The sequence below is a fragment of the Natator depressus genome, chromosome 6 (assembly GCF_965152275.1).
Source record: "Natator depressus isolate rNatDep1 chromosome 6, rNatDep2.hap1, whole genome shotgun sequence".
Classification (NCBI taxonomy): Eukaryota; Metazoa; Chordata; order Testudines; family Cheloniidae; genus Natator; species Natator depressus.
In genome coordinates, this window is record NC_134239.1 from 41,611,799 (window position 1) to 41,637,027 (window position 25,229).

At 40.1% G+C, this 25,229-nt stretch overlaps 2 protein-coding genes across 13 annotated transcripts in view; one reads left to right on the forward strand and one right to left on the reverse strand.

Moving 5' to 3' along the window:
• IMMP1L (inner mitochondrial membrane peptidase subunit 1) overlaps positions 1–22,608 on the forward strand; it is a 71,569-nt gene extending 48,961 nt beyond the window's left edge. For all 8 annotated transcript variants that reach the window (XM_074955141.1, XM_074955145.1, XM_074955148.1 and 5 more), the window contains 2 exons: positions 15,542–15,652; positions 22,382–22,608. In XM_074955141.1, the coding sequence (XP_074811242.1) occupies positions 15,542–15,652; positions 22,382–22,450 (180 nt within the window). In that variant the 3' untranslated portion in view covers positions 22,451–22,608. The remainder of the gene's footprint in view (positions 1–15,541; positions 15,653–22,381) is intronic.
• The window catches only part of DNAJC24 (DnaJ heat shock protein family (Hsp40) member C24), a 68,467-nt gene continuing 65,133 nt past the window's right edge, over positions 21,896–25,229 (reverse strand). For 2 of the 5 annotated variants that reach the window (XM_074955150.1, XM_074955149.1), the window contains one exon: positions 21,898–24,516. In XM_074955150.1, the coding sequence (XP_074811251.1) occupies positions 24,392–24,516 (125 nt within the window). In that variant the 3' untranslated portion in view covers positions 21,898–24,391. Of the gene's footprint in view, positions 24,517–25,229 lie in introns of all 5 variants that reach the window. The other 3 variants (XR_012639878.1, XM_074955152.1, XM_074955151.1) reach the window with 3 other exon arrangements.

A 25,229-nucleotide genomic window follows, 5' to 3' on the forward strand; every position in this document is an offset into this window, starting at 1 on the left:
TCTCCACATCAACGTCAGAGAGCTGAGAGTGGTGTGCCTGGCGTGCCAGACCTTCCGGGCATACTTAACGGGACAATGTTTATCTGTCATGATGGACAACACCACAGCAATGTTCTATATCAACAAACAGGGGGGTGCACACTCCTCTTCCCTGTGCCAGGAAGCCCTCATGCTGTGGGACTTCTGTGTAGAACATCTAATACACCTGCAAGCGTTGTATCTCCCCGGGGTACAGAATGAGCTGGCGGACCACCTCAGCAGGTTGTTTCACAGCCACGAGTGGTCCCTTCACCCGGACGTCGTGATTTCAATCTTCCAGAGATGGGGCATTCCCCAGATAGACCTATTCACCACGAGATACAACAGGAAGTGCCAGCAGTTCTGCTCCTTCCAAAATCACAGTCTGGGCTCCAGTGCAGATGCGTTCCTCCTCCATTGGGGGGATTGTCTTCTGTACGCCTTTCTGCCCATACCGCTCGTTCCCAAGGTACTCCTCAAGATCTGGAGGGAACGAGCTCAGGTCATATTGATAGCACCAGCCTGGCCTCATCAGCACTGGTACACATCTCTCCTAGACATGTTCGTGGAAGCCCTGATCACCCTGCTGCTCTTCCTGGACCTTCTGACACAAGATCATGGTCATCTTCAACATCCAAACCTCGAGTCACTTCTCCTCATGGCATGGACGCTCCATGGTTGAACCCAGTGGAGCTTTCCTGTTCAGACCAAGTTAGACAGATCCTCTTTGGCAGCAGAAAACTCTCTACAACAGCCACATACCTTGCTAAGTGGAAGAGATTTTTCAATTTGGTTGGCGCAGCGCCATTCATCCCCGACTCTACCATCAGTGCCTCTTATTCTGGACTACTTCCTACATCTGAAGCAGCAGGGGCTTTCGTTATAGTCAATAAGGGTGCACTTAGCCGCCATCTCGGCCTTTCACCTGGGTGAGGAGGGCTGCTCTGTGTTTGCTAACCCCTGGTCACCCAGTTCTTAAAAGGACTCAACAGGCTATACCCTAACGTCCGTCAGCCTGTCCCAGTCTGGGACCTCAACCTGGTCCTTTCTAGATGCATGGACCACCTTTTGAGCCCTTGGTGATGTGTTTGTGCTCCCTGCTCTACCTCTCTTACAAGGTGGCGGTCCTGGTGGTGATAACCTTGGCCAGGAGGGTGTCTGAACTCAGGGCGCCAACCTCAGAATCCCCTTATACCATGTTCTATAAGGACAAAGTGCATCTCAGACCTCATCCTGCCTTCCTCCCGAAGGTGGTATCGCAGTTTCACATCAACCAGGACATCTTTCTCCCGGTGTTCTACCCTAAGCCGCCTTCTAGCAGCAGGGAGCAGAGACTTCACTCACTAGATTTCTGCAGGGCTCTAGCTCTCTACATCGAGAGAATGAAGGCATTCAGAAAATCAGTCCAGCTATTCGTGGTGGTGGCAGACAGAATGAAAGGCCTGCCTGTGTCATCACAATGCATTTAGTCATGGATCACATCCCACATCCGTGAGTGCAACAACCTGGCGGGGGTTCCCACAACCCCGATCACGGCGCACTCCACCAGGGCACAGGCTTTATCAACAGCGTTCCTGGCACAGATCCCTACTAAGGAAATCTGCAGAGCAGCAACATGATCCTCCATCCACACTTTTACCACACGCTATGCGATTGTGCAGCAGGCCAAAGACTCTGGCCTTCGGATGAGCAGTGCTCCAATCAGTGGATGACTCCGACCCCGCCTCCTGCCACTACACCAGCAAATGCACTTTATTGCCCATATCAGGTTCATCTACACTAGGAGGATTTGCTGTGTGCTGTACTTAATTCCTGTGTAAGTGCTTGTGGGATTGGATCCTAAATCTAGAGTGCAGTTGATGGTTATGATTTAGGCCCTGATTCTTCAAAGCACATAAGCATGTAATTGGGGCTATGTCTACACTGGCAACTGAATGACAAAACTTTTGTCTTTCAGAGGTGTTAAAAAACCACCATCCCCACCCCCAGAAAGACAAGTTTTGCCACAAGCTCTGTGTGAACAGCTCTTTGTCAGCAGGAGCGCTCTCCTGCCGACAATGCTAACACCACTCATTGGGGGTGGAAGCTTTTTGTCGGCAGGAGAGCTGACAAACAGTGACTAGACCAGGGGTGGGCAAACTTTTTGGCCCGAGGGCCACATCGGGATTGCAAAACTGTATGGAGTTTTAGGAAGGCTAGGAAGGAAAGGCTGTGCCTCCCCAAACAGCTTGGCCCCCTCCCCACCCACTGACTGCCCACCTCAGAACTCCCGACCCATCCAACCCCCCTTGCTCCCTGTCCCCTGACCCCTATCCACACCCCCCCGCCCCCTGACAGCCCCCCCGGGACTCCCACGCCTATTCAACACCCCACCCCCCACGTCCCCTGACTGCCCCCCCGGGAGTCCCTGCCCCTTATCCAACACCCTCTCCCCCCCGCTCCCCGCACCTTTACCATACCGCTCAGAGTGGCAGGACTGGCAGCCACGCCGCCACGCTGCCCAGAGTGCTGCCCGCGTGGCAAGCTGAGGCGGTGGGGGAGAGGGGACAGCAGGGGAGGGGCCGGGGTAGCCTCCCCCACTGGGAGCTCAGGGGCTGGGCAGGACTGTCCCGTGGGCTGTCGTTTGCCCACCTCTGGGCTAGACTGTGCGTCTTTTAGCGATACGGCCATAATGACACAGCCCTGTCGCTAAAAGCTGCATAGTATAGACATAGCCTAAGTCTCATTGACTTCAACGGGGCTTCAGCATGTGTTTAAAGTTAAGTGTGTGTTTAAGTGCTTTCTTACACCAGGGTCTTAATGGCATACTTGCTTCAAGAGATAGGTTAAATCAGGTGCATAAACCTCTGCCTATTTGCATAAAAAAGGAAAATGAACTTCCTGTATTCAGAGAACTCATAAAAAGGAAGCATAAGCTCTTAGAGAAATTAGTAACATGCAGTTTTTCTTATCAGTGCAGCGTAATGTGAATAGTAGTTTGGTAATTGTCTTTCATTTATTAGTAGAGGGAAATGTTAACAAATACATAGAGAAATAAATATACTTTATTATAGTAGATTATTTCAGTAAACACTTTCTTGTAAAGATTATTGTTTGCTACTTTATCATAAGAAAATGTGGTTTGACTTGTAAAGTATAAAAATTGAGCTTATTTGAGGTCTCATCTGATATTTAAATGCATTATAAAACAAACAATCTTATTTAGTTCAGTTAAATTACAAAATCTAAATCTTGAGAGTTAGTAAGAAAATGGCTTGTTAACAATTAAAATTTGGAATACTTCTTTTTTTTAAAGTTATAACAAAACACTAACTAATCATGATTTAAGTTTTCTAATTCCTTTTTGTAAAACTCTAATATGTAATCCAGGATTATAATTCAAATCCTGAATATTCTATTGTTGTTTTTGCCTTTGTTTTAATGTCATTTACCTTTGCTTTAATTTCTTTTGTACCATATGTTCTGTTTACTGCAGCTCTTATTTAGAAACTGAAAAAGTGAAAGGGAAATCATCAGAGTAAAACAGCTTGTACATCATAAGCCACCAATATGCTAAGCCCTTGTGTCACTTAAACAGAAGTAGTACCTAATAATATCATTTAATACAGCTAAGGTCTGTAAATAAGGAACTTGCTTTTTGCAAGTTACAGTGATAAAAAGCTGAGATACAAATCCATTTCTCAGCAACACTCCCCTGATAATCAATCACAAAACACTGCTAATGCTGTGACTCTAGCTGATGTGGGGGAAATATGTTTACTTTGTGTGGTTCATTGCGGAGATGACATGGGCCTTTCATCCTGTAGCTAACTCCAGAGCTAACATAATTCTGAAGATAATGTGCCTTATTATGTTTGCACATATGAGAAGTGGTCTTATTCAGAGCTGTTAAGTCTCAAACATAGTGTCAAATGCAGTGACCACTTTTAATATGAACACTGAGAATAATTTAATGTTAATGTAAACAATATATTAGTTGCTGAGACCTAAAATTTCAAAAGACACTGTTAGTGATTTTAGGATCAATGTTTGGATGCTTAACTTGGTACATGGAGCAGTTTCAGAGATGGAGTTCTCAGCACTCTCTAGCAATCAGGCCTCTTTAAAGTGCCCCAGATTGTGCACTCCGATTATTGAAGAACCTCAAATCACTAGTTCTTCTTTGAGAGCTTGTCCATACAGATCCCACTATAAATGTATATGCCCTATGAATGCAAGCCTGGAATCTTTTAGCCAGCAGTGTATTTCGTAGCTGAGCGTGCCCCCTGCATGCTCTCATGCCCCCTTCCCAAGGGCATAAAGGGCAGAGCAGCTGTAGTCATCACTATGTGTTGCAGCAAGATGGAGCTACACAATGTCTTGTCTGCTTCCCCGTTAGTATCTTAGATAGTATTAGGACAGGGTTTTTAGATACTCTGTTGCTGCTTTTTAGTACAATGTTTTACTTGGTGCCCATTAGAAAAAAATATTTTAAGATTTATTTTTTCCTGACCCTCTTTGTATTGATAGTGCAGGTCATGGCTAAGTCTCTGTCTCTGGACTTGAAAATCTGTCCTGCTTGTGAATCAGGTATGCCTGTGAGTGATGGGCGTACACAGATTGGAGCTAGAGCTAGAGGGAATTTTTCAGTAAAACATTTTTTCATAGGAAAAGGCCATTTCATCAACACAGAAACTTTTCACAGGAAAGGGATGGTTTCGATGAATTTCCTGTTTAAAAACATTTTTGAAAAAGGTTTAAAAATTGTCAGAACAACGTGCTTTGACATTTTCAAAATGAAATGGTCCATTTTTTGTTCAGAAATTTAAGTTATTTTATAGGGGGGTGAGTAAAAAGTATTGAAATTACTGAAACAAAACATGTTTGACCCAGTCTGAATGTTTTTTCAGATTTTTGGTTTGCAAATTTTTTTGAGGTTTTGACTTTTTGTCCTGATTCAAGATGGGAAAATGTTTCAAAATCTCAATGCTTGCAGAACGAGAAAAAGGTTTCCTGCTCAGCTCAACTTGTGATGCCCGCTTAAGTGTTTTTAATGGAGAAGTCAATGAGAGGAGTGTTTTAGACTCTGAAGTTCTTCCTCAGAATAATCTACTGTTTTGAAACCTATGCTAGGAGCTAGGAGGTCTTCTGCCTCTAAGAGACCTCTTGCTTCTCAAAAGCATGCTGGTCATTCCCTTCCATCCTCCTCAAGTCAGTCAGTGGCTCCTGCTGCCTGAGGTAGGAAGTAACAAGGATTTTCTGATGTTGCTTGTTGACAGTGGTCACCATCCCTGGTACTAGGCAAGAAAAAGTCTGTCTCATCTTTTTAAGTTTCCAAGCCAGCTCCTTCCAAACTGGATCGGCACCATGTCTCTTCAGAAATTGGAATCCTGCTCTTCCCTTTGGTATCACATCAACAATCCACTGTGACTGACACTGCTACTTTGGTAACACAGATTGCTTTTACAACTTTTGCGGACATAGTGGTTACGCTGGATCTGGAGCCTCCACTCTTAGATGTTTCTCCAGTTTCTACTTGCTCTGTGTCCCTTCCAGTACCAGAAACAACGATACAGATTATAAAAATCTTGCTATGACTATCATCTGCAGTACCAACATCTGTTTCTGAGACATTGGAGTCTGGACTTCCTTGTTCTGTTGCAACTCTTGAGAGAGCTGCATCATTCATGGAGGAAAATGTGCTTGTCTGCATCATCATCATTTCATAACAGTAGAAACGCTTCTCCTAGATTTTCTCTTTGTTGTCTCAGCCTCATTCCTGAAAGGGATTAAGAAGGAGCCCCTCTCGTGATAGATCTCATGCTTCTGAGAGGTTTCAAGCATCTTGATTTCCACCTTTATGGCATCATGTGTCTGTCCATTATGGGATGCAGTTTTGGCCTTACTGGTCATGATGGAACACTCAGCATCTCTGGATCCTTATTCATCTAGACCCAGATCTAGGAATAGATCATCTCCTAAGGAACAATCTGACGCAGTGCAGCCATCTAACCAAGGGCTTGTCTAAGAACTTGAGTAGGCCCCTCATTCTGAGGAGGTGGCTCTTGTGGAGGAATATGAGAATCAACCCATCACTTTGGCTCCACAAACAGTGATTTTTAAGGCCTTTCAGGACTTGCTTAAAAGAATGACAGACGTATCCCTTGAAGTCAATCAAGAAAGGTCCTATAAATTATTCAGCATTTTTCATCCAGTCTGTCATGGCTGCTTGCCCATGCCAATAAATGAGGGTATTCTCAAACCTGCTAAAGATTTGTGACAGACCCTCCACATTGACCTCAGCAATGTCTAAAAGATCAGACTACAAATACCAAGTTCTCCCTAAAAGGTTTGAATATTTCTTTTCACATTCACCTTTAGTAGCAGCCTGATCCCCTAAGTCAATGGCCAGAGATAAGGATCCCAAAATGATTATCCTTCTAGGGAGAAAGGTATATTCTTCAGCTCGCCTTCAGATGCAGATTAACAATTATCAGGCTGTGTGGGCTAAGTACGACTTTCTCTAGTGAGAGAAAAATCTTATAGCTGGGCAAAAAGCTCCCTCAGGATATTAATTACCACCAAGTTCAGAACATTACAAGCTTTCATAAAAGATCTTAGTTGGCATATTTTATATAGAGTAAGATTGTATACAAACAGTTGATTCAGTTGCTCATTCTTTGGAGTTCAGACTTCCTTTTCTCCCTGTGGGGTGTCCTGACCTTGATTGTCACAATATTTACCTATGGTTTTCTCCCACAAGTCTCATGACTGCCTTGTGGAGACTAAGGTATGTCTATAGTGGAGTTGGAGGTGTAATTTCCAGTTTGGGTATGTATACCCATGCTAGTTCTGATTGACCTAGAACTCTACAAATAGAAAGTAGCCTAGGCTGCATGGGCAGCGGATGAGCTAGCTGCCCCAAGTACAATCCTGTCTGAAACCCTATGTACATTTAAAAAAAAGTAAAAGTAAAATTTGTTCATAATTTTTAATGTCAGGTTGCAGTAGCACAAATTTTCAAATTTATTTATTCAAAACCTCAACTATATTTAAACATTTCTTAAAAAATCAGGTTATTTAAATCTCTCCACCCTGGATCTCACTATATGCATGTTTTTCATATTGCTGCCATAAGTAATCTCATTAATTCAAGTGAGGCTACTCATGGTTCTCATGGTAGTGAAGTTAAGCACATGCATAACAGTTTGTAGGATTGGGGCATTATTTACCATTATCAGAATCTGATTTATTTCTTAACCTCTGAAGAGTGATGTTGAAAGAAAGCATCTCCTGACCTTCCTCTGACTGCATTATATATTTCAGATATGGGAATTCCACAATGATCTTGACTACAAAGCAATTGTAACAGTGGTGGAATGTTCAGAAAGTCTTTGAACTTAGCAAATGAGCCAAAAAAGTTATAAAAAGACTTATTAATATGCTTTTCAATATTGTGAAGACTCCCTTATTCTGATCTGACTTCTGTCTCAACAAGAATCCAATTGAGACAGCTCCAAGCTCCAAGTTGCATCTGATGAAGTGAGCTGTAGCTCACGAAAGCTTATGCTCAAATAAATTGGTTAGTCTCTAAGGTGCCACTAGTACTCCTTTTCTTTTTGCGAATACAGACTAACACGGCTGCTACTCTGAAAGCTCCAAGTTTGTGCAACTTCCTTCCAATATCTATAGCTATCACTTTTCTGCACAAAAATACTAACTGAAAAAGAGAGGTTGGCCAATTTTTAAAAGTTTGCCTCCAAAATTGCACTTGCAAGTTTTTCCCCATACAAGCAAAACATGATTGGAATATGCAAATAGATATTTGCCTGAAAAAAAAAAAAAAGGACAGTTGGATGTGAATCCAGTTTGCTCATACAAAGGGACATGTAATAATAAAACAAATGAATGAGGGCTTGTAGTATGCAAATGTTTGCTCATAAAAAAAACTTATAGATCCATTGTCAGTGTCTGATTTAAAATTTGGCCCATTCAAGCCACTTGTGGAAAAGATTACAGAAAAATGGTTCTGGAGCAGTTAAGGATCCTGACTTTAAAATGCTATTCTGTCTGAAAAGTTGACTTATTGTAAAAATGGCATTGTGGGTTTTCATAATCATGATGTCTCACTTATTTCCTCTAGAAATGTGTACAATTTAGAAGTAAAAAGATGGGTCTTGGTTTGTTTGTTTTTTTCTAATTTCCTACCTCCTCACAAATCCACACAGGTCTCCAGCAGTCAAGCTGGATTATATCCATATTGTTCACTTTTACCTAGAAATTGAGGTTTTTCAGGGCAAAGTGTTCCTTCAGCTACACCTGTCTTCAGATTATGCCTTCAATGACACCTATACAGCCCAATTAGGTTTAAATGGGGATAAATTAAGGTTGATCAGTAAAGGATTTTTAGATTGCTGACAGTCTCAGATCTTTATACAGTTTATTAGTGCATGCTACATGGAATTTATTAAAATCAACAATGGACAAAACAATGTTTACAGTAAAGACTAAATTAATTATCTTGACATAATTTACTGTAATAACTTTCCAGCATCACCTTTAATATAGAGAAATGCTGCAACTGAAATCCTTGCCTGTAGGGTATCTCACAAGTCCAAAATTGGACTGCATAAGCAGTGAGATGTACTAATAAATCCAAGTGCACTTTGGTCCAGATCCTCAAGGTCTTTAGATGCCTAACTCTCACTGAGGATCTGGGCCTCTGTGATTTAACATTGTTTCCTTTGAAGCTCATATGATGTCACATGGAATTTTAGTATTAAAATCTAAAGATAGGTCAAGATTTACAATCTTAGTTCTTCTGCCTAAACAATCAGATGACTCACATTTTGAGAAATTAATTCACAATATGAGTAAGCATTTAACTACGACTAATTTCCAAAATAAAAAGATACTATTGTTGCACCATTGTCACTGTTCCTTATTATAATAGAACAGATCAGGGTCACGGAAGTGTGTTCAGATATATACCCATTTTATAGTGGGTTAGGAATGGTATATTTTATTCATAAGCAGCTCTTTCAGTAAAACCACTCAATGTGTCAAATGAAATGAATAAAATATTCAAAAATACATACGAATTTAAGGAAAAATGGCTGCTGTTCTGTATCTGAAAATATAATATTTCAAATAATTCAGATCTGCAATAATGTTCAGTCATTCAGTAAATCTTCAGTTTCCAGTTCTCATATAACATTACCTGAAGAGAACCAACTGAATTTATACTTACGATTATTGATATCAGATCTACTATACATTGACTTCTCATGCACTTGTTACTATTGTGAGGATTTTTCCAGTGCAGAAGGAAAAGGATAACATGAATGTAGAGATTAAAACTGATTTCCAGTGTTGGGTTCTGGTTCTTTTTAGTAGATTTATGTCATTGTATTTTAGGCCACTTGGCAGCTTTAAGGTGAACAACCTTTATTGTAAACCCAGAAGAGTGATGAATGCAATTAGGTGATAAACACTGTATGAATAGAGTATGCCCATTAAGCTATTTGATACCAACTTTGTTAGATATATGCTGCAGGTTATAGGATAATTAAAGGATTAAGAAAAAATAAATTTTCATTTGTGAGACATGAAATATGCAGAACTAAAACAGAACTGTTGATCTCTTAGATCTTATGCTATTCCTTAATTAGATGCAATTTACTTAATCAAATAAATTTTATTAGTACTTAGTAAATGTGTCATTTGATATTGTAGGTTCTTTCATCATATTTCACTTTAATCAGGAAAGTTAACACCTGTGGTTTATTCACAAAAGCTTTTTTTTGTTAAATGAACACCCACAGGCAATGAAGCAATTACATTTGTTGCTTGTACCAAAGTAGGAGGCACTTAAATAGACCTCAGTAGGGATAGATGAGAACTTAGAGACTTTATTCTTTTGTCCAGCACTGAGATTAGCTCTTATAGTTCAAGAAGGAAGCCTCTGAACTGAAAAGAAAAAATGGGAATGATTTAGGGTTCTTTTTAAATTTAAAACTTTGATATTGCTCAAGGTGATTAGAATACCTGTGACCTTATGAAAGTTCAGCCTTTGAAAAGCACAGGCTATTGTAGAATTCTGAAAGAAGAAACCACAAGAACACGAGTACATAATTCTCTGTGCTTTTTATTTTAGAAAAAATACAGCTACTTAATTATTTCTGCATATTTACATGCATGCAAAAATGATAGAGAAAATCCGCTAAGGCAGTAAATGTTACTTTTTAAAATTCTTTTGATGTTAGATGATTCCACCTTTGTTCATGTTGTACATAGCCCATTACTCCTCAGCTATTCCCACAGAAATCAATACAGGCACCTCATACACAAAATAGAATTGAAATCAAGGAGACTACCTGAATAGTAAGATATGACTCAATGTGAGTAAGGGTGCAGAATCTGGCCTTTTGCGACTTTATCTATTTCTAAAAAATAAATACATAAATTATAAACCCTTACTTTTCTAGAAGTACAAAATCAGTATAACTCTAAGGCCTTTCACACTTAAAAGTTTTGCTACTTTAACTATGCCAACGTACTTAATGTGACAGAACTCCTCTAGCATAGATGTAGTTATATCAATGTAAAAGTGCTTATACCAGTATATTTTATTCGAGACAACCTAAGTGAAATAAGCTATGCCACTATAAAGTACCTTATACTGGTGTAACTGCATCCGTATTAGGGCTTTTCTGGCACAATAGTGTTGGTTAAAAAATCACATACCGAGCTGACATCGTTATTCCAGTAAAACTTTAATTGTAGATCATGCCTAAGATGAGAGAATACTAGAAATGGTGATATTAGGTAATTTGATTTTCTCTATCACAGTCTTGTTCCAAGGATAAATGTGAATTTAAGAGTTGGGATTTTTGGTTCCGCATTTAGATATAATTAATTTTGTCATAGAAGGCTAAGCAGCTGATCCACCACCTGCAGTGAGTGCAGAATGCAGCAGTGTGACTCCTGTCATGGATGTACAGAGGGAGAGTCTAGTCTACCTATTGCTTTGTCTTCTACACTAGCTGTCTGGAGGAGGCAGTTTTGATGATCTGTTGTTAAAATTTAAAGCTTTCAGTAGATTTGGTCCCAATATCTTGCTGATCTTCTGTCGCCCTATATATCTTCTTGACCCTTTGGTAAGAAAGGTATTACACTTTTGGTATTGAAAGTATGGTCTAGAATGAGCAAAGCCATATTTTTCCTAAAGAGCTCTGGAATGCCCTGCCTTCCAACATTAGGAGAGCCAAAGGTCCTGATCCTGCAAAGACTTATGCACATATGTAACTTTATGTACTTTCAATAATCCCATGGAATCGATTGACTCAGAGTGTAAAGTTAAGCATCTGCATAAGTCTTTGGAAGACTGGGGCTTTAGCTTTTATTTTAAAGGGCATAAACAACTTTTTTTAAAATTATTGATTGTGGCCTGTCTTAATTCTTGGTTGTAGCAAGGTGTCTACATGATGGGCACCCATCATATAAAAGTATCATACTGTATTATTTTTAGATGTCATACATTTTGACAATACTTTAAAGTCAGTTTTTGATATGCAGAATTCTGTCATGCTTTCCATCAAGATTTGTAAAAGTTACCAAAATTGTGTATTTCATGGTGTAAGACTATTCTTCATTGCAAATATGCTCTCTAGGATGCAAACTGTGATAACCAGTGAAGCACATTTATAGTACTATATAGGAAATAAATGGGCCAGAGCTGACATAATTTCTGCTCAGGAGCACAGGAAGATGTGAATGGCTGCAGATGTTTGTGCATAGTTGTTCTGCAAGTGGTTGGAGGCCTGATCCCTCCAACCCCTACCCGTTATCTTACTAATTAATACTTAGCTCTCTGCTTTGCCGTGTGTCAGGCAAAGCAAAGGAGCATGGTGACCAATGAAGTGAGATGGAGGAGAAGGAGTATTTGTGTCGTGGTGATCAGACACTGCACAGGGTGCGAGACAGTTTCAGAACCCTGCATGACGAAGGATTGATTAAAAAGACAAGGTGGGGGAGGTGTTGGTGAGACAAGCTTTCAAGCTTATACAGAACTCTTTTCCAGGTCAGGTCAGGGCCTTTTTTTTTCATTGGGCTATAGTCAGTCAAGCCAGTTACCTTTTATGCACTTGATATTTCAGATATTGCTTTCAAATGACAGTAGTTTGTTGCTAGAGAGACAAGGTGGGTGAGGTAATATCTTTTATTGGACCAACTTCTGTTGAGGAGAGAGAGAAGCTCTCGAGCTTACACAGAGCTCCTCTTCAGATCTGGGAAACTTAACCAGAATGTCACAACTCAACAGATTTTTTTAGCATAAGTAGTTAACACACACTTCAAGGAACCATTCAAGGTGAAGTGGTGCATTAACACTCCTCCAATCATAGGGAGGTGGGAAAGCAACTGGGGGTGGGGTTGTTAGTGGATTATAGATTGTTGTAATAAGCCATAAATCCAGCGTGTCTATTCAGTCCATGATTTTTAGTGTCTAGCAAAGTCTTTTGGAAGTGTTGTACAGGTTTCCTTTGAGGATGAGGATCGATAGGTCAGATAGAGAGTGATCACTTTGTGTGTCTCACCAACAGAAGTTGGTCCAGTAACAGATATTACCTCACCCACCTTTTCTCTCTAATATCATGGGACTGTTACAACACTGCATACAGTAGTTTGATGTGTCTTTTGTAGCTCTGGGAGATATTGGGTAGTGGATTACACCAGCAAGGTCATTTTTCCCCTTTGCATGTAATACTGCAGGACTGAATCTGACAGTAAACCATGGATGGGAGGGAGAAGTGGTTGTGGTGAATGCTGTGCATGGGTAAGCTGTCAATAGCAGTAAATAGCACAAGTATTTGCAGTGGGATATTTAAAGCATAACTAGCATCAGACATGAAGGAAATTTGAGTAAAGTGGAAGCGTCAGTTCATTCTAAAACCTAGATCTACAGATGAAACTCTGCGAACATATGCTGAGATGGATGTCCTACACAGATCAGTTGGACTCTAGAAATTTGATTCTTTTATTGACTTCCGCCTTTGTTAATTAAAACAATGAGGAGTCCTTGTGGCACCTTAGAGACTATCAAATTTATTTGGGCATAAGCTTTCATGGGCTAGAACCCACTTCATCAGATGCATGGAGTGGAAATACAGGAGCAGGTATAAATACATGAAAAGATGTGAGTTGCCTTACCAAGTGTGAGGTCAGTTTAACGAGACAATCAATTAACAGCAAGATACCAAGGGGGGAAAAATAACTTCTGAAGTGGTAATGAGAATGGCCCATTTCAGACAGTTGACAAGACAGTATGAGTAACAGTAGGGGGAAATTAGTATTGGGGAAATTAGGTTTAGGTTTTGTAATGACTCAACCACTCCCAGTCTTTATTGAGGCCTAATCTGATGGTGTCCAGTTTGCAAATTAATTCCAGTTCTGCAGTTTCACGTTGGAGTCTGTTTTTGAAGTTTTTTTGGTGAAGAATTGCCACTTTTAGGTCTGTTATTGAGTGACCGGGAGATGGAAGTGTTCTCCGACTGGTTTTTGAATATTATGGTTCCTGATGTCAGATTTGTGTCCATTTATTCTTTTGCATAGAGACTGTCCAGTTTGGCCAATGTACATGGCAGAGGGGCATTGCTGGCACATGATGGCATATATCATATTGGAAGATGTGCAGGTGAACGAGGCCCTGGTGGCGTGGCTGATGTGGTTAGGTCCTATGATGGTGTCCCTATGATTAGGCCTGAATAAAGACTGGGAGTGGTTGGGTCATTACAAAACCTAAACCTAATTTGGGGCTGTAAATTCTACTGGACACTAGGGCACCTAAATGTTGGGCACTGCAATACTGAGCCTAAGTCCCTTTTGTGGACTTACCTTAAGACTAGATTTCAACTGTGGAAGATAATGTTTCACATCTTTCATCCTCTGCAGATGTTTTCCAGACTAGTCTGTTTCTATTCTTGATGGTTTTCATCCAGTTTCTGTCTGACCTGAGCAGTTACCTGTGGTAGTCAAATTACACTACTTAATCAGCTATCCTTGAATTCTATTTATATAATTCTGTGACAGTACTTGTTTTAGTAATAAAATTTAGGTATCTATTTTCTGCTTAGACTCGCTACAGCTTTAATTGTCTTAGGGATTCTAACCCCTCCCCCTTCTATCATACTTTACAAATTTAATATTTATTTATGTGCAACTGAAATTAAATATTTATGCTGGAGGTAAGTTTTTTGTCCCTTTATCTGGTTCTAGTTTCATTCTGACATAGGAGCGTAGTAAAGTTGTCCTAAGTAGCTTGCTTCTTAGAGTAAACATTGGTATTTTGGGGGATTTCACATTACGTTAAGATGCCTATGTTTGATTGTTTTCCTACTATGTAGTGGTTGGTAGGAAGTATTACAGGTATTTGTTAAATTTAAGTCTACCCTAGATTCTTAGGCATATAAACTATCAAATATAGTATTTAAGAATTATTTTGCTTTTAAGAGCTTATCCTTTTCTGAAGTTGTGAAATGTTCAGTGATTCTATTTTGTCTTACCAGCATGAATCTTAGTCATTGCATGCTATATATTTTGAATCAATTCTTTCATGCTGGTTAAATGTACGCAGCTCTGAACTGTGTTATTCTGGTTACTAATGCAACCATAGGTGCTGGAACTAGGAGTGCAGGGGGTGCTGCAGCACACCCTGGCTTGAAGTGGTTTCCATTATGTGCAGGATTTACAGTTTGGTTCAGTGGCTCTCAGCACTCCCACTATAAAATTGTTTCGGCACCCCTGAATGCAATTGTGTTTCTATTTCTTATGTTTTCATTGAGTTAGTCAGGTCCTGAACTTACAGCATGTAATATAGTTAATGCATAGAACATATAGGCAATAAAAGGTCTTGTCATATAGTTTAAGGTCACCATCATTAATTTTCAAATTGTAAAAAGAGACTTGTTTTGTGATGGTCATTATTGCAATATAATGTGCTGTGGATCCTGCCTGCACATAGAATGAACTGTGATCTTAATTAGAACTTTGACAAGCCCCACTCCGATAAAATGATGAGATTATTCGTAATTGATGTCACAATCAATTACCATTTAGATCATCATGAGCCTACTAACGGGTCTAGCCTTGGTGCTGGCCCCAGGATGTTGATGAGTGTGTGGCTGCCTTGTTCATGCTGTTCCTGCGACAGGAGGGCAGATTTTCAGTCAACATCCTAATGACCTCTTTTGAAGTCTATTAAATTAATGACCCTGTCATACTGGTCTAACCTCTTACATCTTCATTTTGGATTTTTTGTTGCAAACTAGCGTTTCTGGAGCATGTGATAGAACAGATACTTGGAAATGTTTTTTTTTTCTAATCTAGCACTGTTTTAGAGACCATAGAAGTATTAATTCATGGCATGACAAGAAGACACAAGAGGGTTCACTTTACAGGTTATATCTTGGGGGATTGAATTTCCTTTAAAGAAACACATTCTTATTCTACATTGTCTAACTTGTATTTTGATCTTCCCTAACTGCAGGTGCCTAAAGGGCATGTTTGGTTAGAAGGAGATAATCTCAGGAATTCTACAGATTCCAGGTGTTATGGACCTGTTCCTTATGGACTGATAAGAGGACGCATTTGCTTCAAGGTATACCTATAGACTCTAAAACCAGTTACCTCAAACATTTTTTAAAAATATTTGAGCGAAAGTCTACTCCCATCCTTAGCAACATCACTGAACTAAATGGGGATGACTATCAGAACAACTTGGACCTTTTAGATTTTCAAGAAAAGTCTCTCCATATTTTTGGGACAAAGATAAATAGTTTCACTTGAAAATGTACACCTCAAGTGATCACCGTCATTAAGGCTGTGTGAACAGTTTGGCAAGTGAATCTATACCCATTCCATATATGTTGGCTACTACAGGTGGGGAATACAATCCATCCCCACCTTGCATTTTTTGTAATCGTTTTTCCAAAATGATGAAACAGTATCATTTTGTGTTTAGCTATTTTATATAATTTTAAACAAAATATCATTTGAGCCATAGTTCCATATTGCAAAGAACAGTGACTGAGGGGGAGGTTGTCTTTTCCAGGCCTAATTACTTTAGGATCCTAACTGTAGACCTACTAACTGGACTACATCACCCTTAATACTTGTTAAACTGAAATCTCTGAACCAACTTTAACTCATGACAGGTCCACCATAATTATCTGCCCTTCACTTCTAGATATGAGTCAAGTCTCTTGTTAAATGTTTTGTTACACAATAAACCATGTAGGCTTACTTTTACGGTTTCCTTTAATAGTCCTATAACCATATTTCCTATTAATTATATTTTCATATTATTTCTGTCTGCATTATGAATCAGTGCGTACAACTGTATTTAATCACTTATCAAAAATAAGGAACTAGCATTAATTTCTCTTGTTAAACAATTACTATAAGGAGCAAGCTGGTACAGTTTAGTGGGTTCATGCAGTAGGCTTTAAAAAACTAGGTTTAAATCCTGCTGTGGACAAAGTAAAAGGTTGCTGGTCAGTATTTGCCATACATCACAAAACCACCACATGCTGTTCAGCACAGTTGGCATGTGCGCTCAGGAAAGACCCAGCTCTAGTTAAAAAATATTGTGTGTATTAATGCAGCTTAGAATAGTTAGGAGTGCATTTTCACTTTTCAGAGAATCTTGCAATGCTTACTAAACCTGAAATAACATTTTCCCCTCAGCTTTGTCTGACCTCTGTTCTTTATGGGTTATTAAAACATTTGCCATCAGTGTCTCCCTGGCACATTACAAGTTATAGCTGTTCCATCCCTGAATGTTTGTTTGTCTTAACATGCATTTCTAGAGAATAGAACAATGATTATTCTAAACAGGGTGGTGATTCTGTGATATTGACAAATAGCCACAAGGATAAGTTGTGTATTGGTTGTGGCCTAAAGTTTGACCCAAACCTGCAAAATTATAAAGCTAGTTAGTGCATCACCCAGTTAAAATGTATATGTAACTAGTGAGCCCATTAAATTATTTTAGTGAGAATCTAGTGTTAATAATTTTACTGAAAAATCTCCAGTCACTGTGACAGGATTAGAGAACTGCCACTTAGTATTATATTTTCTAGTCTGAGGTGGCCTTTTGCCAACTGATGATTATTAATGTTCTGCTGATGAGAATAAAGCATATGGTGTGTAACAAGCAAGGGTGAGTTTATACTTCAAAACACTGTGTATGTTTTAGGAAACTAATGAGATGTCTAACTCTGCTATAGCTATAAATCAGTGTACAGTAATCTGCATAACACCACATTGTAGTTATTGAGAGAACATTTCTTCTTTACTTTTAAAAAAGAACAAACAAAACTCAGTTGCTATAGTTTATTTTTAAAAAACTATGCATGTCTTGAGCAATCATGATTGGTGTAAAGTCACCTGTCTTCCATGTCAGACAGTCTGTATTATGGGTTATTCCACCTCTCCCTGCTGGCTGAAGGCAAAACAAAGATTAACAGCCTGCCTAGGGCCTGGAGAGTGCCTCTCTGGAGAACCCCAGACTTCTTTGCCTCCATTCCTGGGCAGAAGGCAGACCAAGGATCTCCCCTTTGTAGCAGAGCCTTTCAGGACACGACAACCAAAATCATCTGAATTAGACTAACTGGAGACTCATGGAAAACTGACGTAAATCTTTTTTTTTTTTTTTTTAAACCCCTCTCTATTGGCAGAGGGTTTTTGAGCCAGATTGCCTGCTGGAGCAAACCTGTTTCATCCTACTCACTCTATGAAACACTCCAGGAGCCACCAATCCCAGAAAAAAAAACAGAAAAGCATCTCAGAACTATTTTCCAACTAAAGCAAAGAAAGAATTATGTATTCCATTATCCCCAGTGTTTGATGAAGTAATCGAGGTTTAATGGGCTCCCAAGCAAAGCTAAGCATCCTACACAGAAAAATGCAGAGATTCTATTCTTTACCCAAGGACAAGAAATATTTGGTCATTCTACCAAATGTGGGTGCAGCAGCTACTACATTAGTAAAAGACACTAACTGCCTCAGGGACAGCCATGGGTGAGTCTAGCATGGATAGACTGTATGACCCAATCAGGCCAGGATCAACATAAAAAAACTGAAGGCAAGTTTGAACTGAAACCAAATAGAAATAAGATCTGATTAGCAGTTTCTCTTGTAGCACATGCTTCTCTGGATTCCCTTAGATTGACAGCTTGCTCCATGGCATCTAATCTGGTAGCCCAAAGACACCTCTGGCTCCATCTCTGGAAAGTAAATATGCAAGTAAAACACCTTATGATCTCTGCTAAGTAATTAGGGGGCAAGACGTTTGGTGAGGACATGGTGGTGGTGGGGGGAGAACAGAAGCAGGTGAGAAGAAAGTCTTTTCCATGTCATTGACCTGAGGAGATCTGTAGAACTTTTCTCTGGCACATGTCTTCGGTTTATGCTTACCAGCCCACAAGAAATCCATAGAGACTTCATATCTGGAAGACGGAGATGGTCCCATTTCAGTAGATCAAGAAACTTCAAAGAGTGATCTTCTGGAAGACCTGCATCAAACCATAAATCATCTACCTGACTCTGTGCCCCACATCCAACACTACCTCTCATCTTGGGATGGAGTAGGGGGGAAAGGAGGAGGCTTCAGAAGTTTGTCCACTTACAGCAGACACCTACATCAGGCAAATGGATACTAGGGACAGTTCTACCGGGTCTCAGCATTTGAACCATAGAATCAGGATCGGCCAGACAGATTCTGTGGTGTGTATTTTATTCTTTTTTTGTCCCAAAGAAGAATAGGAACACAAGAGTCATCTTAGATCTTAAGTCTCTCAACAAATCTCTCAAGTTTGGATGGAAATCCTAAATCTGTCATTGCTGCTCTGTCACCCAGGATTTCATGACTTCAACAGACTTCGAAGTGGTTTATCTTCATGTGCCAATCAGGAAGATTCACTGAAAATGTCTGTGCTCTATTACAATGGGAAGTATTTTCTGGACAGAAATCTCTGATTTGGACTAGTGACTACCCCAAAGGTCATCACACAAGATTCTGATGGGCTTAACAGCCACTGTCAGAAAGAGGATACACATGTATCTCTATCAGATTGTCCTTCAGGATCCAGTGAAGACTTACACGATCATGGGTTTCTGTAAACATAGAGAGGAGGCACTTCCAACCATCTCAAGGACTTCTGCATTTAGGAATGATGCTGGATACCTAGGAGATGTCTAGGATTAGTCTTATCGAAAAGAAATTGCAACCATTCAGGATCTGAGAATCACTGATCTAAGGTCAGTCACTTCCTCCCTCAAGTGTTGGACTCATCCTTTGTGATTCCCACAGGAGTACCTAGTTTCAGAATCAGTAAGACTCATGATTAGCACTAATGCCACCCAGAGTAGCCCAAGGGACATGGTCCATTTTGGAGAAGAGGAATATGAAGTGGCTAGAGCTACGGGCCATCAACAGCCACAGCATCAGTGTCATACAGGCACCATCAAAATGACCTATGTCCAGGAAGATTACTGATGAACCCAGGGAGTTGAGTAGCAAATACCCCCTCCTCAGTCGCCTCAGAACCTGCACGGCGCATAATAATAAGCAAAAACTCCCCTTGCAAACCCCACAACCAGTGTCTGGCGGCCGCAGCTTTGCCAGAGGAGGCTTAGCCTGCCCTAGCCTATTATACCTGCTGCTTATATCTGTGTCAATCAACAAAGGAAATCTTCCTCCCTCCATAAGGAAGCAATTAGTCTACTGATTTCATCAGAGCATCATCATCTCTCTGAAAGCCATCCACATAAAGGAGGGAGAATGCAACAGCATGCTGATTCAGGAGGATGGACCTGGACTGGGGGTGAAGGGGAGGAGAGAGAAGAGTGTAAATCCATGAACAGTTCAGGTGATCTCAAAAAAGTTAGGGATTTAGTCACAGATCTCTTGACCTTGAGAGAAAACTGAAAAGACGGTGTGACATTAACCAGACAAGGAGACCAGACCAGGAGACAAGAACCAGAAGGGGAAGCAATAGGCTCATAAGGCTTACTTTATAACTTTCCTCCTGTATCTGTACTGGCAAGGGCAGTAAGAAAAGATTTTAAAGGAGCAAGCCACAGTGAGCCTGATCACCCCTCACTGGTCCTGCAACCTCTGGTTCTTGGACTTGATAAACCCTCTTTGAAACTAACAACTTGGGAAGGAAGTCTAAGCCAGGATCTGATCCAGAACCCAAAACTGCTGCTAAAACCAATCGTGTGGAAACTGAAAGGGGAGAACGGAGGTGTCTGGGATACTCAGTTGGGTGTACTCTTCTGGCATCACAGAAAATGTCTGCCAACAAGGTATGCAATCACTTGGCCCAAACGCTAGTACTGATGCTACAAAAGACATTAAATACCAAGACAGCCAAAGTAAAGGATATCTCAGAGGTACTAAAGGATGGGTGGGCTAAGGGTATTAAACCCAATACAGCTCGCTGTCACAGCGAATGTTTTGAATGGTAAGGAATCTAAGATTTCTAGTTAGTGCCACCCTTCGTTAGTCCTCCTGTGGTACATAGCTTCCTGTCCTAGAGCCTTAACAAAACAAACATTTGAACCACTACATTGTTTTGACCTACTTTCTCTTTCTCAAAATGGGTCTTAGGAGCAGTCACCTCAGCTAGAAAAGGGATATCAGAACTGAGAGCATTGTCTATGAAGGCTCATCTATGCATTTTCCATAAGGACAAAACAATTCTTTGGATGGACTCATTATTTATTGCAAAAGAAATCACCTTTCCACAGGTTGCAAGAACCAGCTTTGCCTTCTTTCTGCTCCAGTCCTAGGCTTCCCAACGAAACTGAATGGCATGAAATGGATATAAGCAGAGTACTTTAAATCAAGAGCATGAAAACTTATTGGAGGTCCACAGAACTTATATTACTTTTCAGATAAAAGGCAGGCCTCTAAATCCTCTACTGAAAGATGGGGCAAAGCACATATTACTAAAGCCTACAGAGTATCTGGAACAAATCCACTGGATAACCGCACATCTTATTCCAAGGAATTCAGCAACTTGTTGGGCAGAAAGCTCTGGTGCTTTATGTGAAATCTGTAAGGCAGCTATGGGAACGTCAGTGCACCTGTTCATGAAGCATTACAGCATTGATGTCTCTTCTTCCTTAAATGCAGCATTCAGGAGAAGGGTACTGCAAAATGTGCTGCCCCAGTTCCTGCGTAAACCATCTGAATCGCCCCTTCCCCCCACCCCCATAGTTGAGTATGCTTTCCACATCCCACAGAATGGACTGTCAGACACAAGGGTGGGGCAGGATGTGGTGAGAAAGGAAAACTGTGAATTTTATTTGTAATACTCTCCATGTCTGACATTCTGGCCCAACCAGCGTGGATTCATTTGTCTGAGAACTGAAGTTGTTTTTCTCCGCTGTCCCATATTATAAATTTCCTAAGGCTGTGCTATGAGGTTCATGTGTCCAAGTTAGGTGACTTATACTAATATATTCAGTGAATATTTTTCAGCTTTGGAAGCAATCATTCTGGGTTCCTCACAGAAGGGTGGTCCTGGCCTCAGGCTGGCTATCAGTCTTTGTTCTGCCTCCAGCCACCAGGAAAAAATTATTACTATATTACCCTATAATACAGACTGTCAGATATGGAGGGTATTAAAAAGAGGATTGATAAGTAAGAAGGAAATCTTCCTATTACGGTATACTCATCTCAACTAAAGAATTAAAAGGTGAGAAGTGTAAAGTATATAAAACAAGACCGGGAGTATGGAAATACAGTATAATTCCATTTATCCACATTCTTTTTGAATCATCTTAGTTATCTGAAGCCATGCATCTCCCCCATGTAGCCCTGTTAATCACCCGCTACTAACATCTCAATTAGCCTTATCACTAATCAATGGTTTTGTATTTGTATAGTGGTTCTGAGCAGATACTTGCAGTTACTGAGACCTAATCCCGTTTCAGCAGCAAGGGCAGCTGACAATGTCTGTCTCAGGCTCTGATTAGTCAGTGTCTCAGGCTGTGATTAGTCAGTTTTTAAAAAAAGATAATTCAGAATTCTGTCCACAGTAGTTTAATACATTTTTGGTGTTTTAATAAACTCAGTAAAGTTGGGTTATTTTACTCTTTTATAAAGTACAAAGTATTAAGCAAACATCAGCATTACTCCCTTCAGTCCCCACATTTCTACATCAGTGAAACTGAAGCACAAAATAGCACTCTACTTATCCGGTCAGTTACCTGAAACTTTCTGATGTCCCTCAGGCCATTTGGATAAATGGGTGAGTTCTGCATTGAAATTAGAGTTTTAATCAATGATTAACTTTTACCGTATTTCATTTTACAGATATGGCCTCTGAATGATTTGGGATTTCTGCGTGCAAGTCCCAACGGTCACAGATTTTTGGATGATTAAGAGAACTAATAAGTGAATTCTGCCAGTTTACTTAACTATCTTACAATGCTTTAATAGCTTTTTTTACTGAGTGAATGAAACAATGTGTTTGTATTTACAAAAAATTAAACATTGTGACTAAGATATCAAACTCTTTGAGCTTAAGTCTCTCTTTATTAACATCTAGAACAAAACATATGCTGAAGTCAGTTGTGGAAATTAAATGCTGTTGTAATTACAGAATAAGTTATTCATCTTTCTTAAACCATTCATGGCGAGTCCCTTTATGCACAAGAAAGCGTCTTAGGGCTTGTCTACATTACCAGCTAGATCGACAGGCAGCGATCGATCCAGCGGGTTCAATTTATCGCGTCTAGTGTAGACGCGATAAATCGATGGCTGAGTGCTCTCCCGTCGAAGGTACTCCACTGGAGCGAGAGGCGCAGGCGAAGTTGACGGGGGAGTGTCAGCAGTTGACTTACCACAGTGAAGACACCAGGGTAAGTAGATTTGTCGAATTCAGCTACGTGAAGCTGCGTAATTTAAATCGATCCCCCCCTCAATGTAGACCAGGCCTTATTTTCACAGGGGATTTCGGCTCAGCATCACAATGCCTAATTTTAGGCTCCCAATCTCCCTGTACAATGCATGGGTAGAGTTAAGCACCTAAGAGTGGGATTAACAGAAGGCAGCAAGCTGAGTCAGGGGCTACCCAAGCTAAGCAGAACAAAATACTAAGGAGAGTGGTGGGGCATAAGCAGCAGCAGATTCATGTGGCTATGATGTAGCTGTGGTGGCACATAGAGTGGATTTCCATCTTGAATGGTCCCTTGCAAGTCTTCTTCCTTCAGCAAGAGTCAGGATGGGAGGATTTAGGCTTCTTAAGTCTCTCACAATAGTATCTTCCAACCTCATTCATGGTTAGCTTCATGCTCTGCTTTCTTCAACCTCCGCTCTGTAAACTTCTGTAAAAATGTACCTCCTTCTTTACATTGGACATAACCCCACCAATGCAGTCAACTTGTTCTCAACTGTTGCAACTTGCCAGGATCATCCAGTTTGTGGCAAAAATCAAACTAATGGATTTTAAGAATATGTTGTAACTTTTGACACTAAAAACTGTCTAGTATTCTCTTCTCAGTTGTTTTTAATGGCATGTTTCTTGTCCATACAACAAAGCTGTCATCACTACTGCATTGAACTCTTAGTTGTAACACACATATCCTGCTGCCCAAATAGAGAGCTCTGAAGATGGTGAAATGCCATTAATGCAAAACCAATCTAACATGACAACTTTTAGATACAGCACTTCTTGCTGTCAACTGACTACCCAAATGGATAGAACTATTCACCTATTCAATGTCATTGCTATCTACTTGGAGCATTGGCAGGTCATTTGTTTCCATTTTACAGGAGGCATGCATGGCTTTGGTTTTATAATCATTAATCTGAAGTCCCATAGATTCTGCAGTCATCTTTGTCATCTTTGCTGGTAATGTGAGACTTAGCTATTCTGAAGGTAGTCCCCCAGCTACAACGGATATAATCTTAGGAAGAAAGGAGTGCCATCTTGACCAGAAAGCTCAGTGCTACTTCCGCAAATGGAATGTAAATAAATTAATTACAAATTATGAAAGCACTCATTTATAGGGCAGGAAAAGGACAGTTTTCAAATCAATGAAAAAAGGCAGAACAAGCACCATTTTCACAGGACAGTTCACATTCTATTAAGTACAGAAATGTGTCTAGTTTGATTAACTGAAGCACTTATAGCTCTTTTGTTCGTAACTTTAAGATCTTCTGGTTAAAACTTGAAAATAGATTTAAGCCCTCCTTTTCAGCTGTGACAGGGTGCTAGCACTTGCAATGCACATCTTTTCCCTAACACATTTACTAACCGATTCTGTCCACTGAATATTCAGCTGGATGAAACCAACACGTGCAAGTGGGACAACTGTTATTTCATCGAAGGATCTCTATAATTAATGAACATGTGTCACAGCAAACCAAGGAAACCTCTTCAGCTTCATTTCTGGAGACAGTATACTTCCCACCACATCGGCATGAGTGTGTATAACAATGTTCATCTGTTGAAACAAACAATTTAAAAACTTAGTGCTTGAGCACAAATAAATTGTTTGAAGCCATCATGGCAAAGTTCCTGTTTAAGACTGAGATATGCAATCTTACTGTTGAACTGATGATGGAAGTTATAAGTCTGCAGAGTTTATGAAGGACCTCTTATCACTGTTAAAGGTAGAGGCTGAATACAACAGTTCCTGCAACATTATTTCATCCTCAGATAGCTATATCTGTAACATAAAAGGCTAGTGTTTCATTGACTATGCGGCGCTCCCTGTGTCTAGCGGAGGAGGAATCTTTTCATTAAGAAAAACAAATAATCAAATTTTAAAAAGTGTATCCCCACCAATGAACTAGTGCTAGGAATCTGCAGAGAACCAGTGGTGAACTCTGAGCAAGGAGGACTGGATTCTGACAGAATGCAAAGAATCTTGGAGAAGTCTGGAAATCACTTATGTGAAAACAGATAGAATGTAAATACAATTTTCTGTGATTAATAATTGGCCTCAGTAATGCAGATTATGAAGATTCAAAAACAGTTCTGAAGTTAGGCTGGAGGAGAGAGGGGAAGCATAAAGCAGAGGAAAGGGGAGAAGGCAAGTTACAGTTTCCACGATTTTTAAAAATAAAATATGTCAAATGATAAAAAAACCCAAATTATAATGAAGTAGAAAGCTGAAGCATTAACAAAATGGAAATCTTATGTGTGAGAACAGTC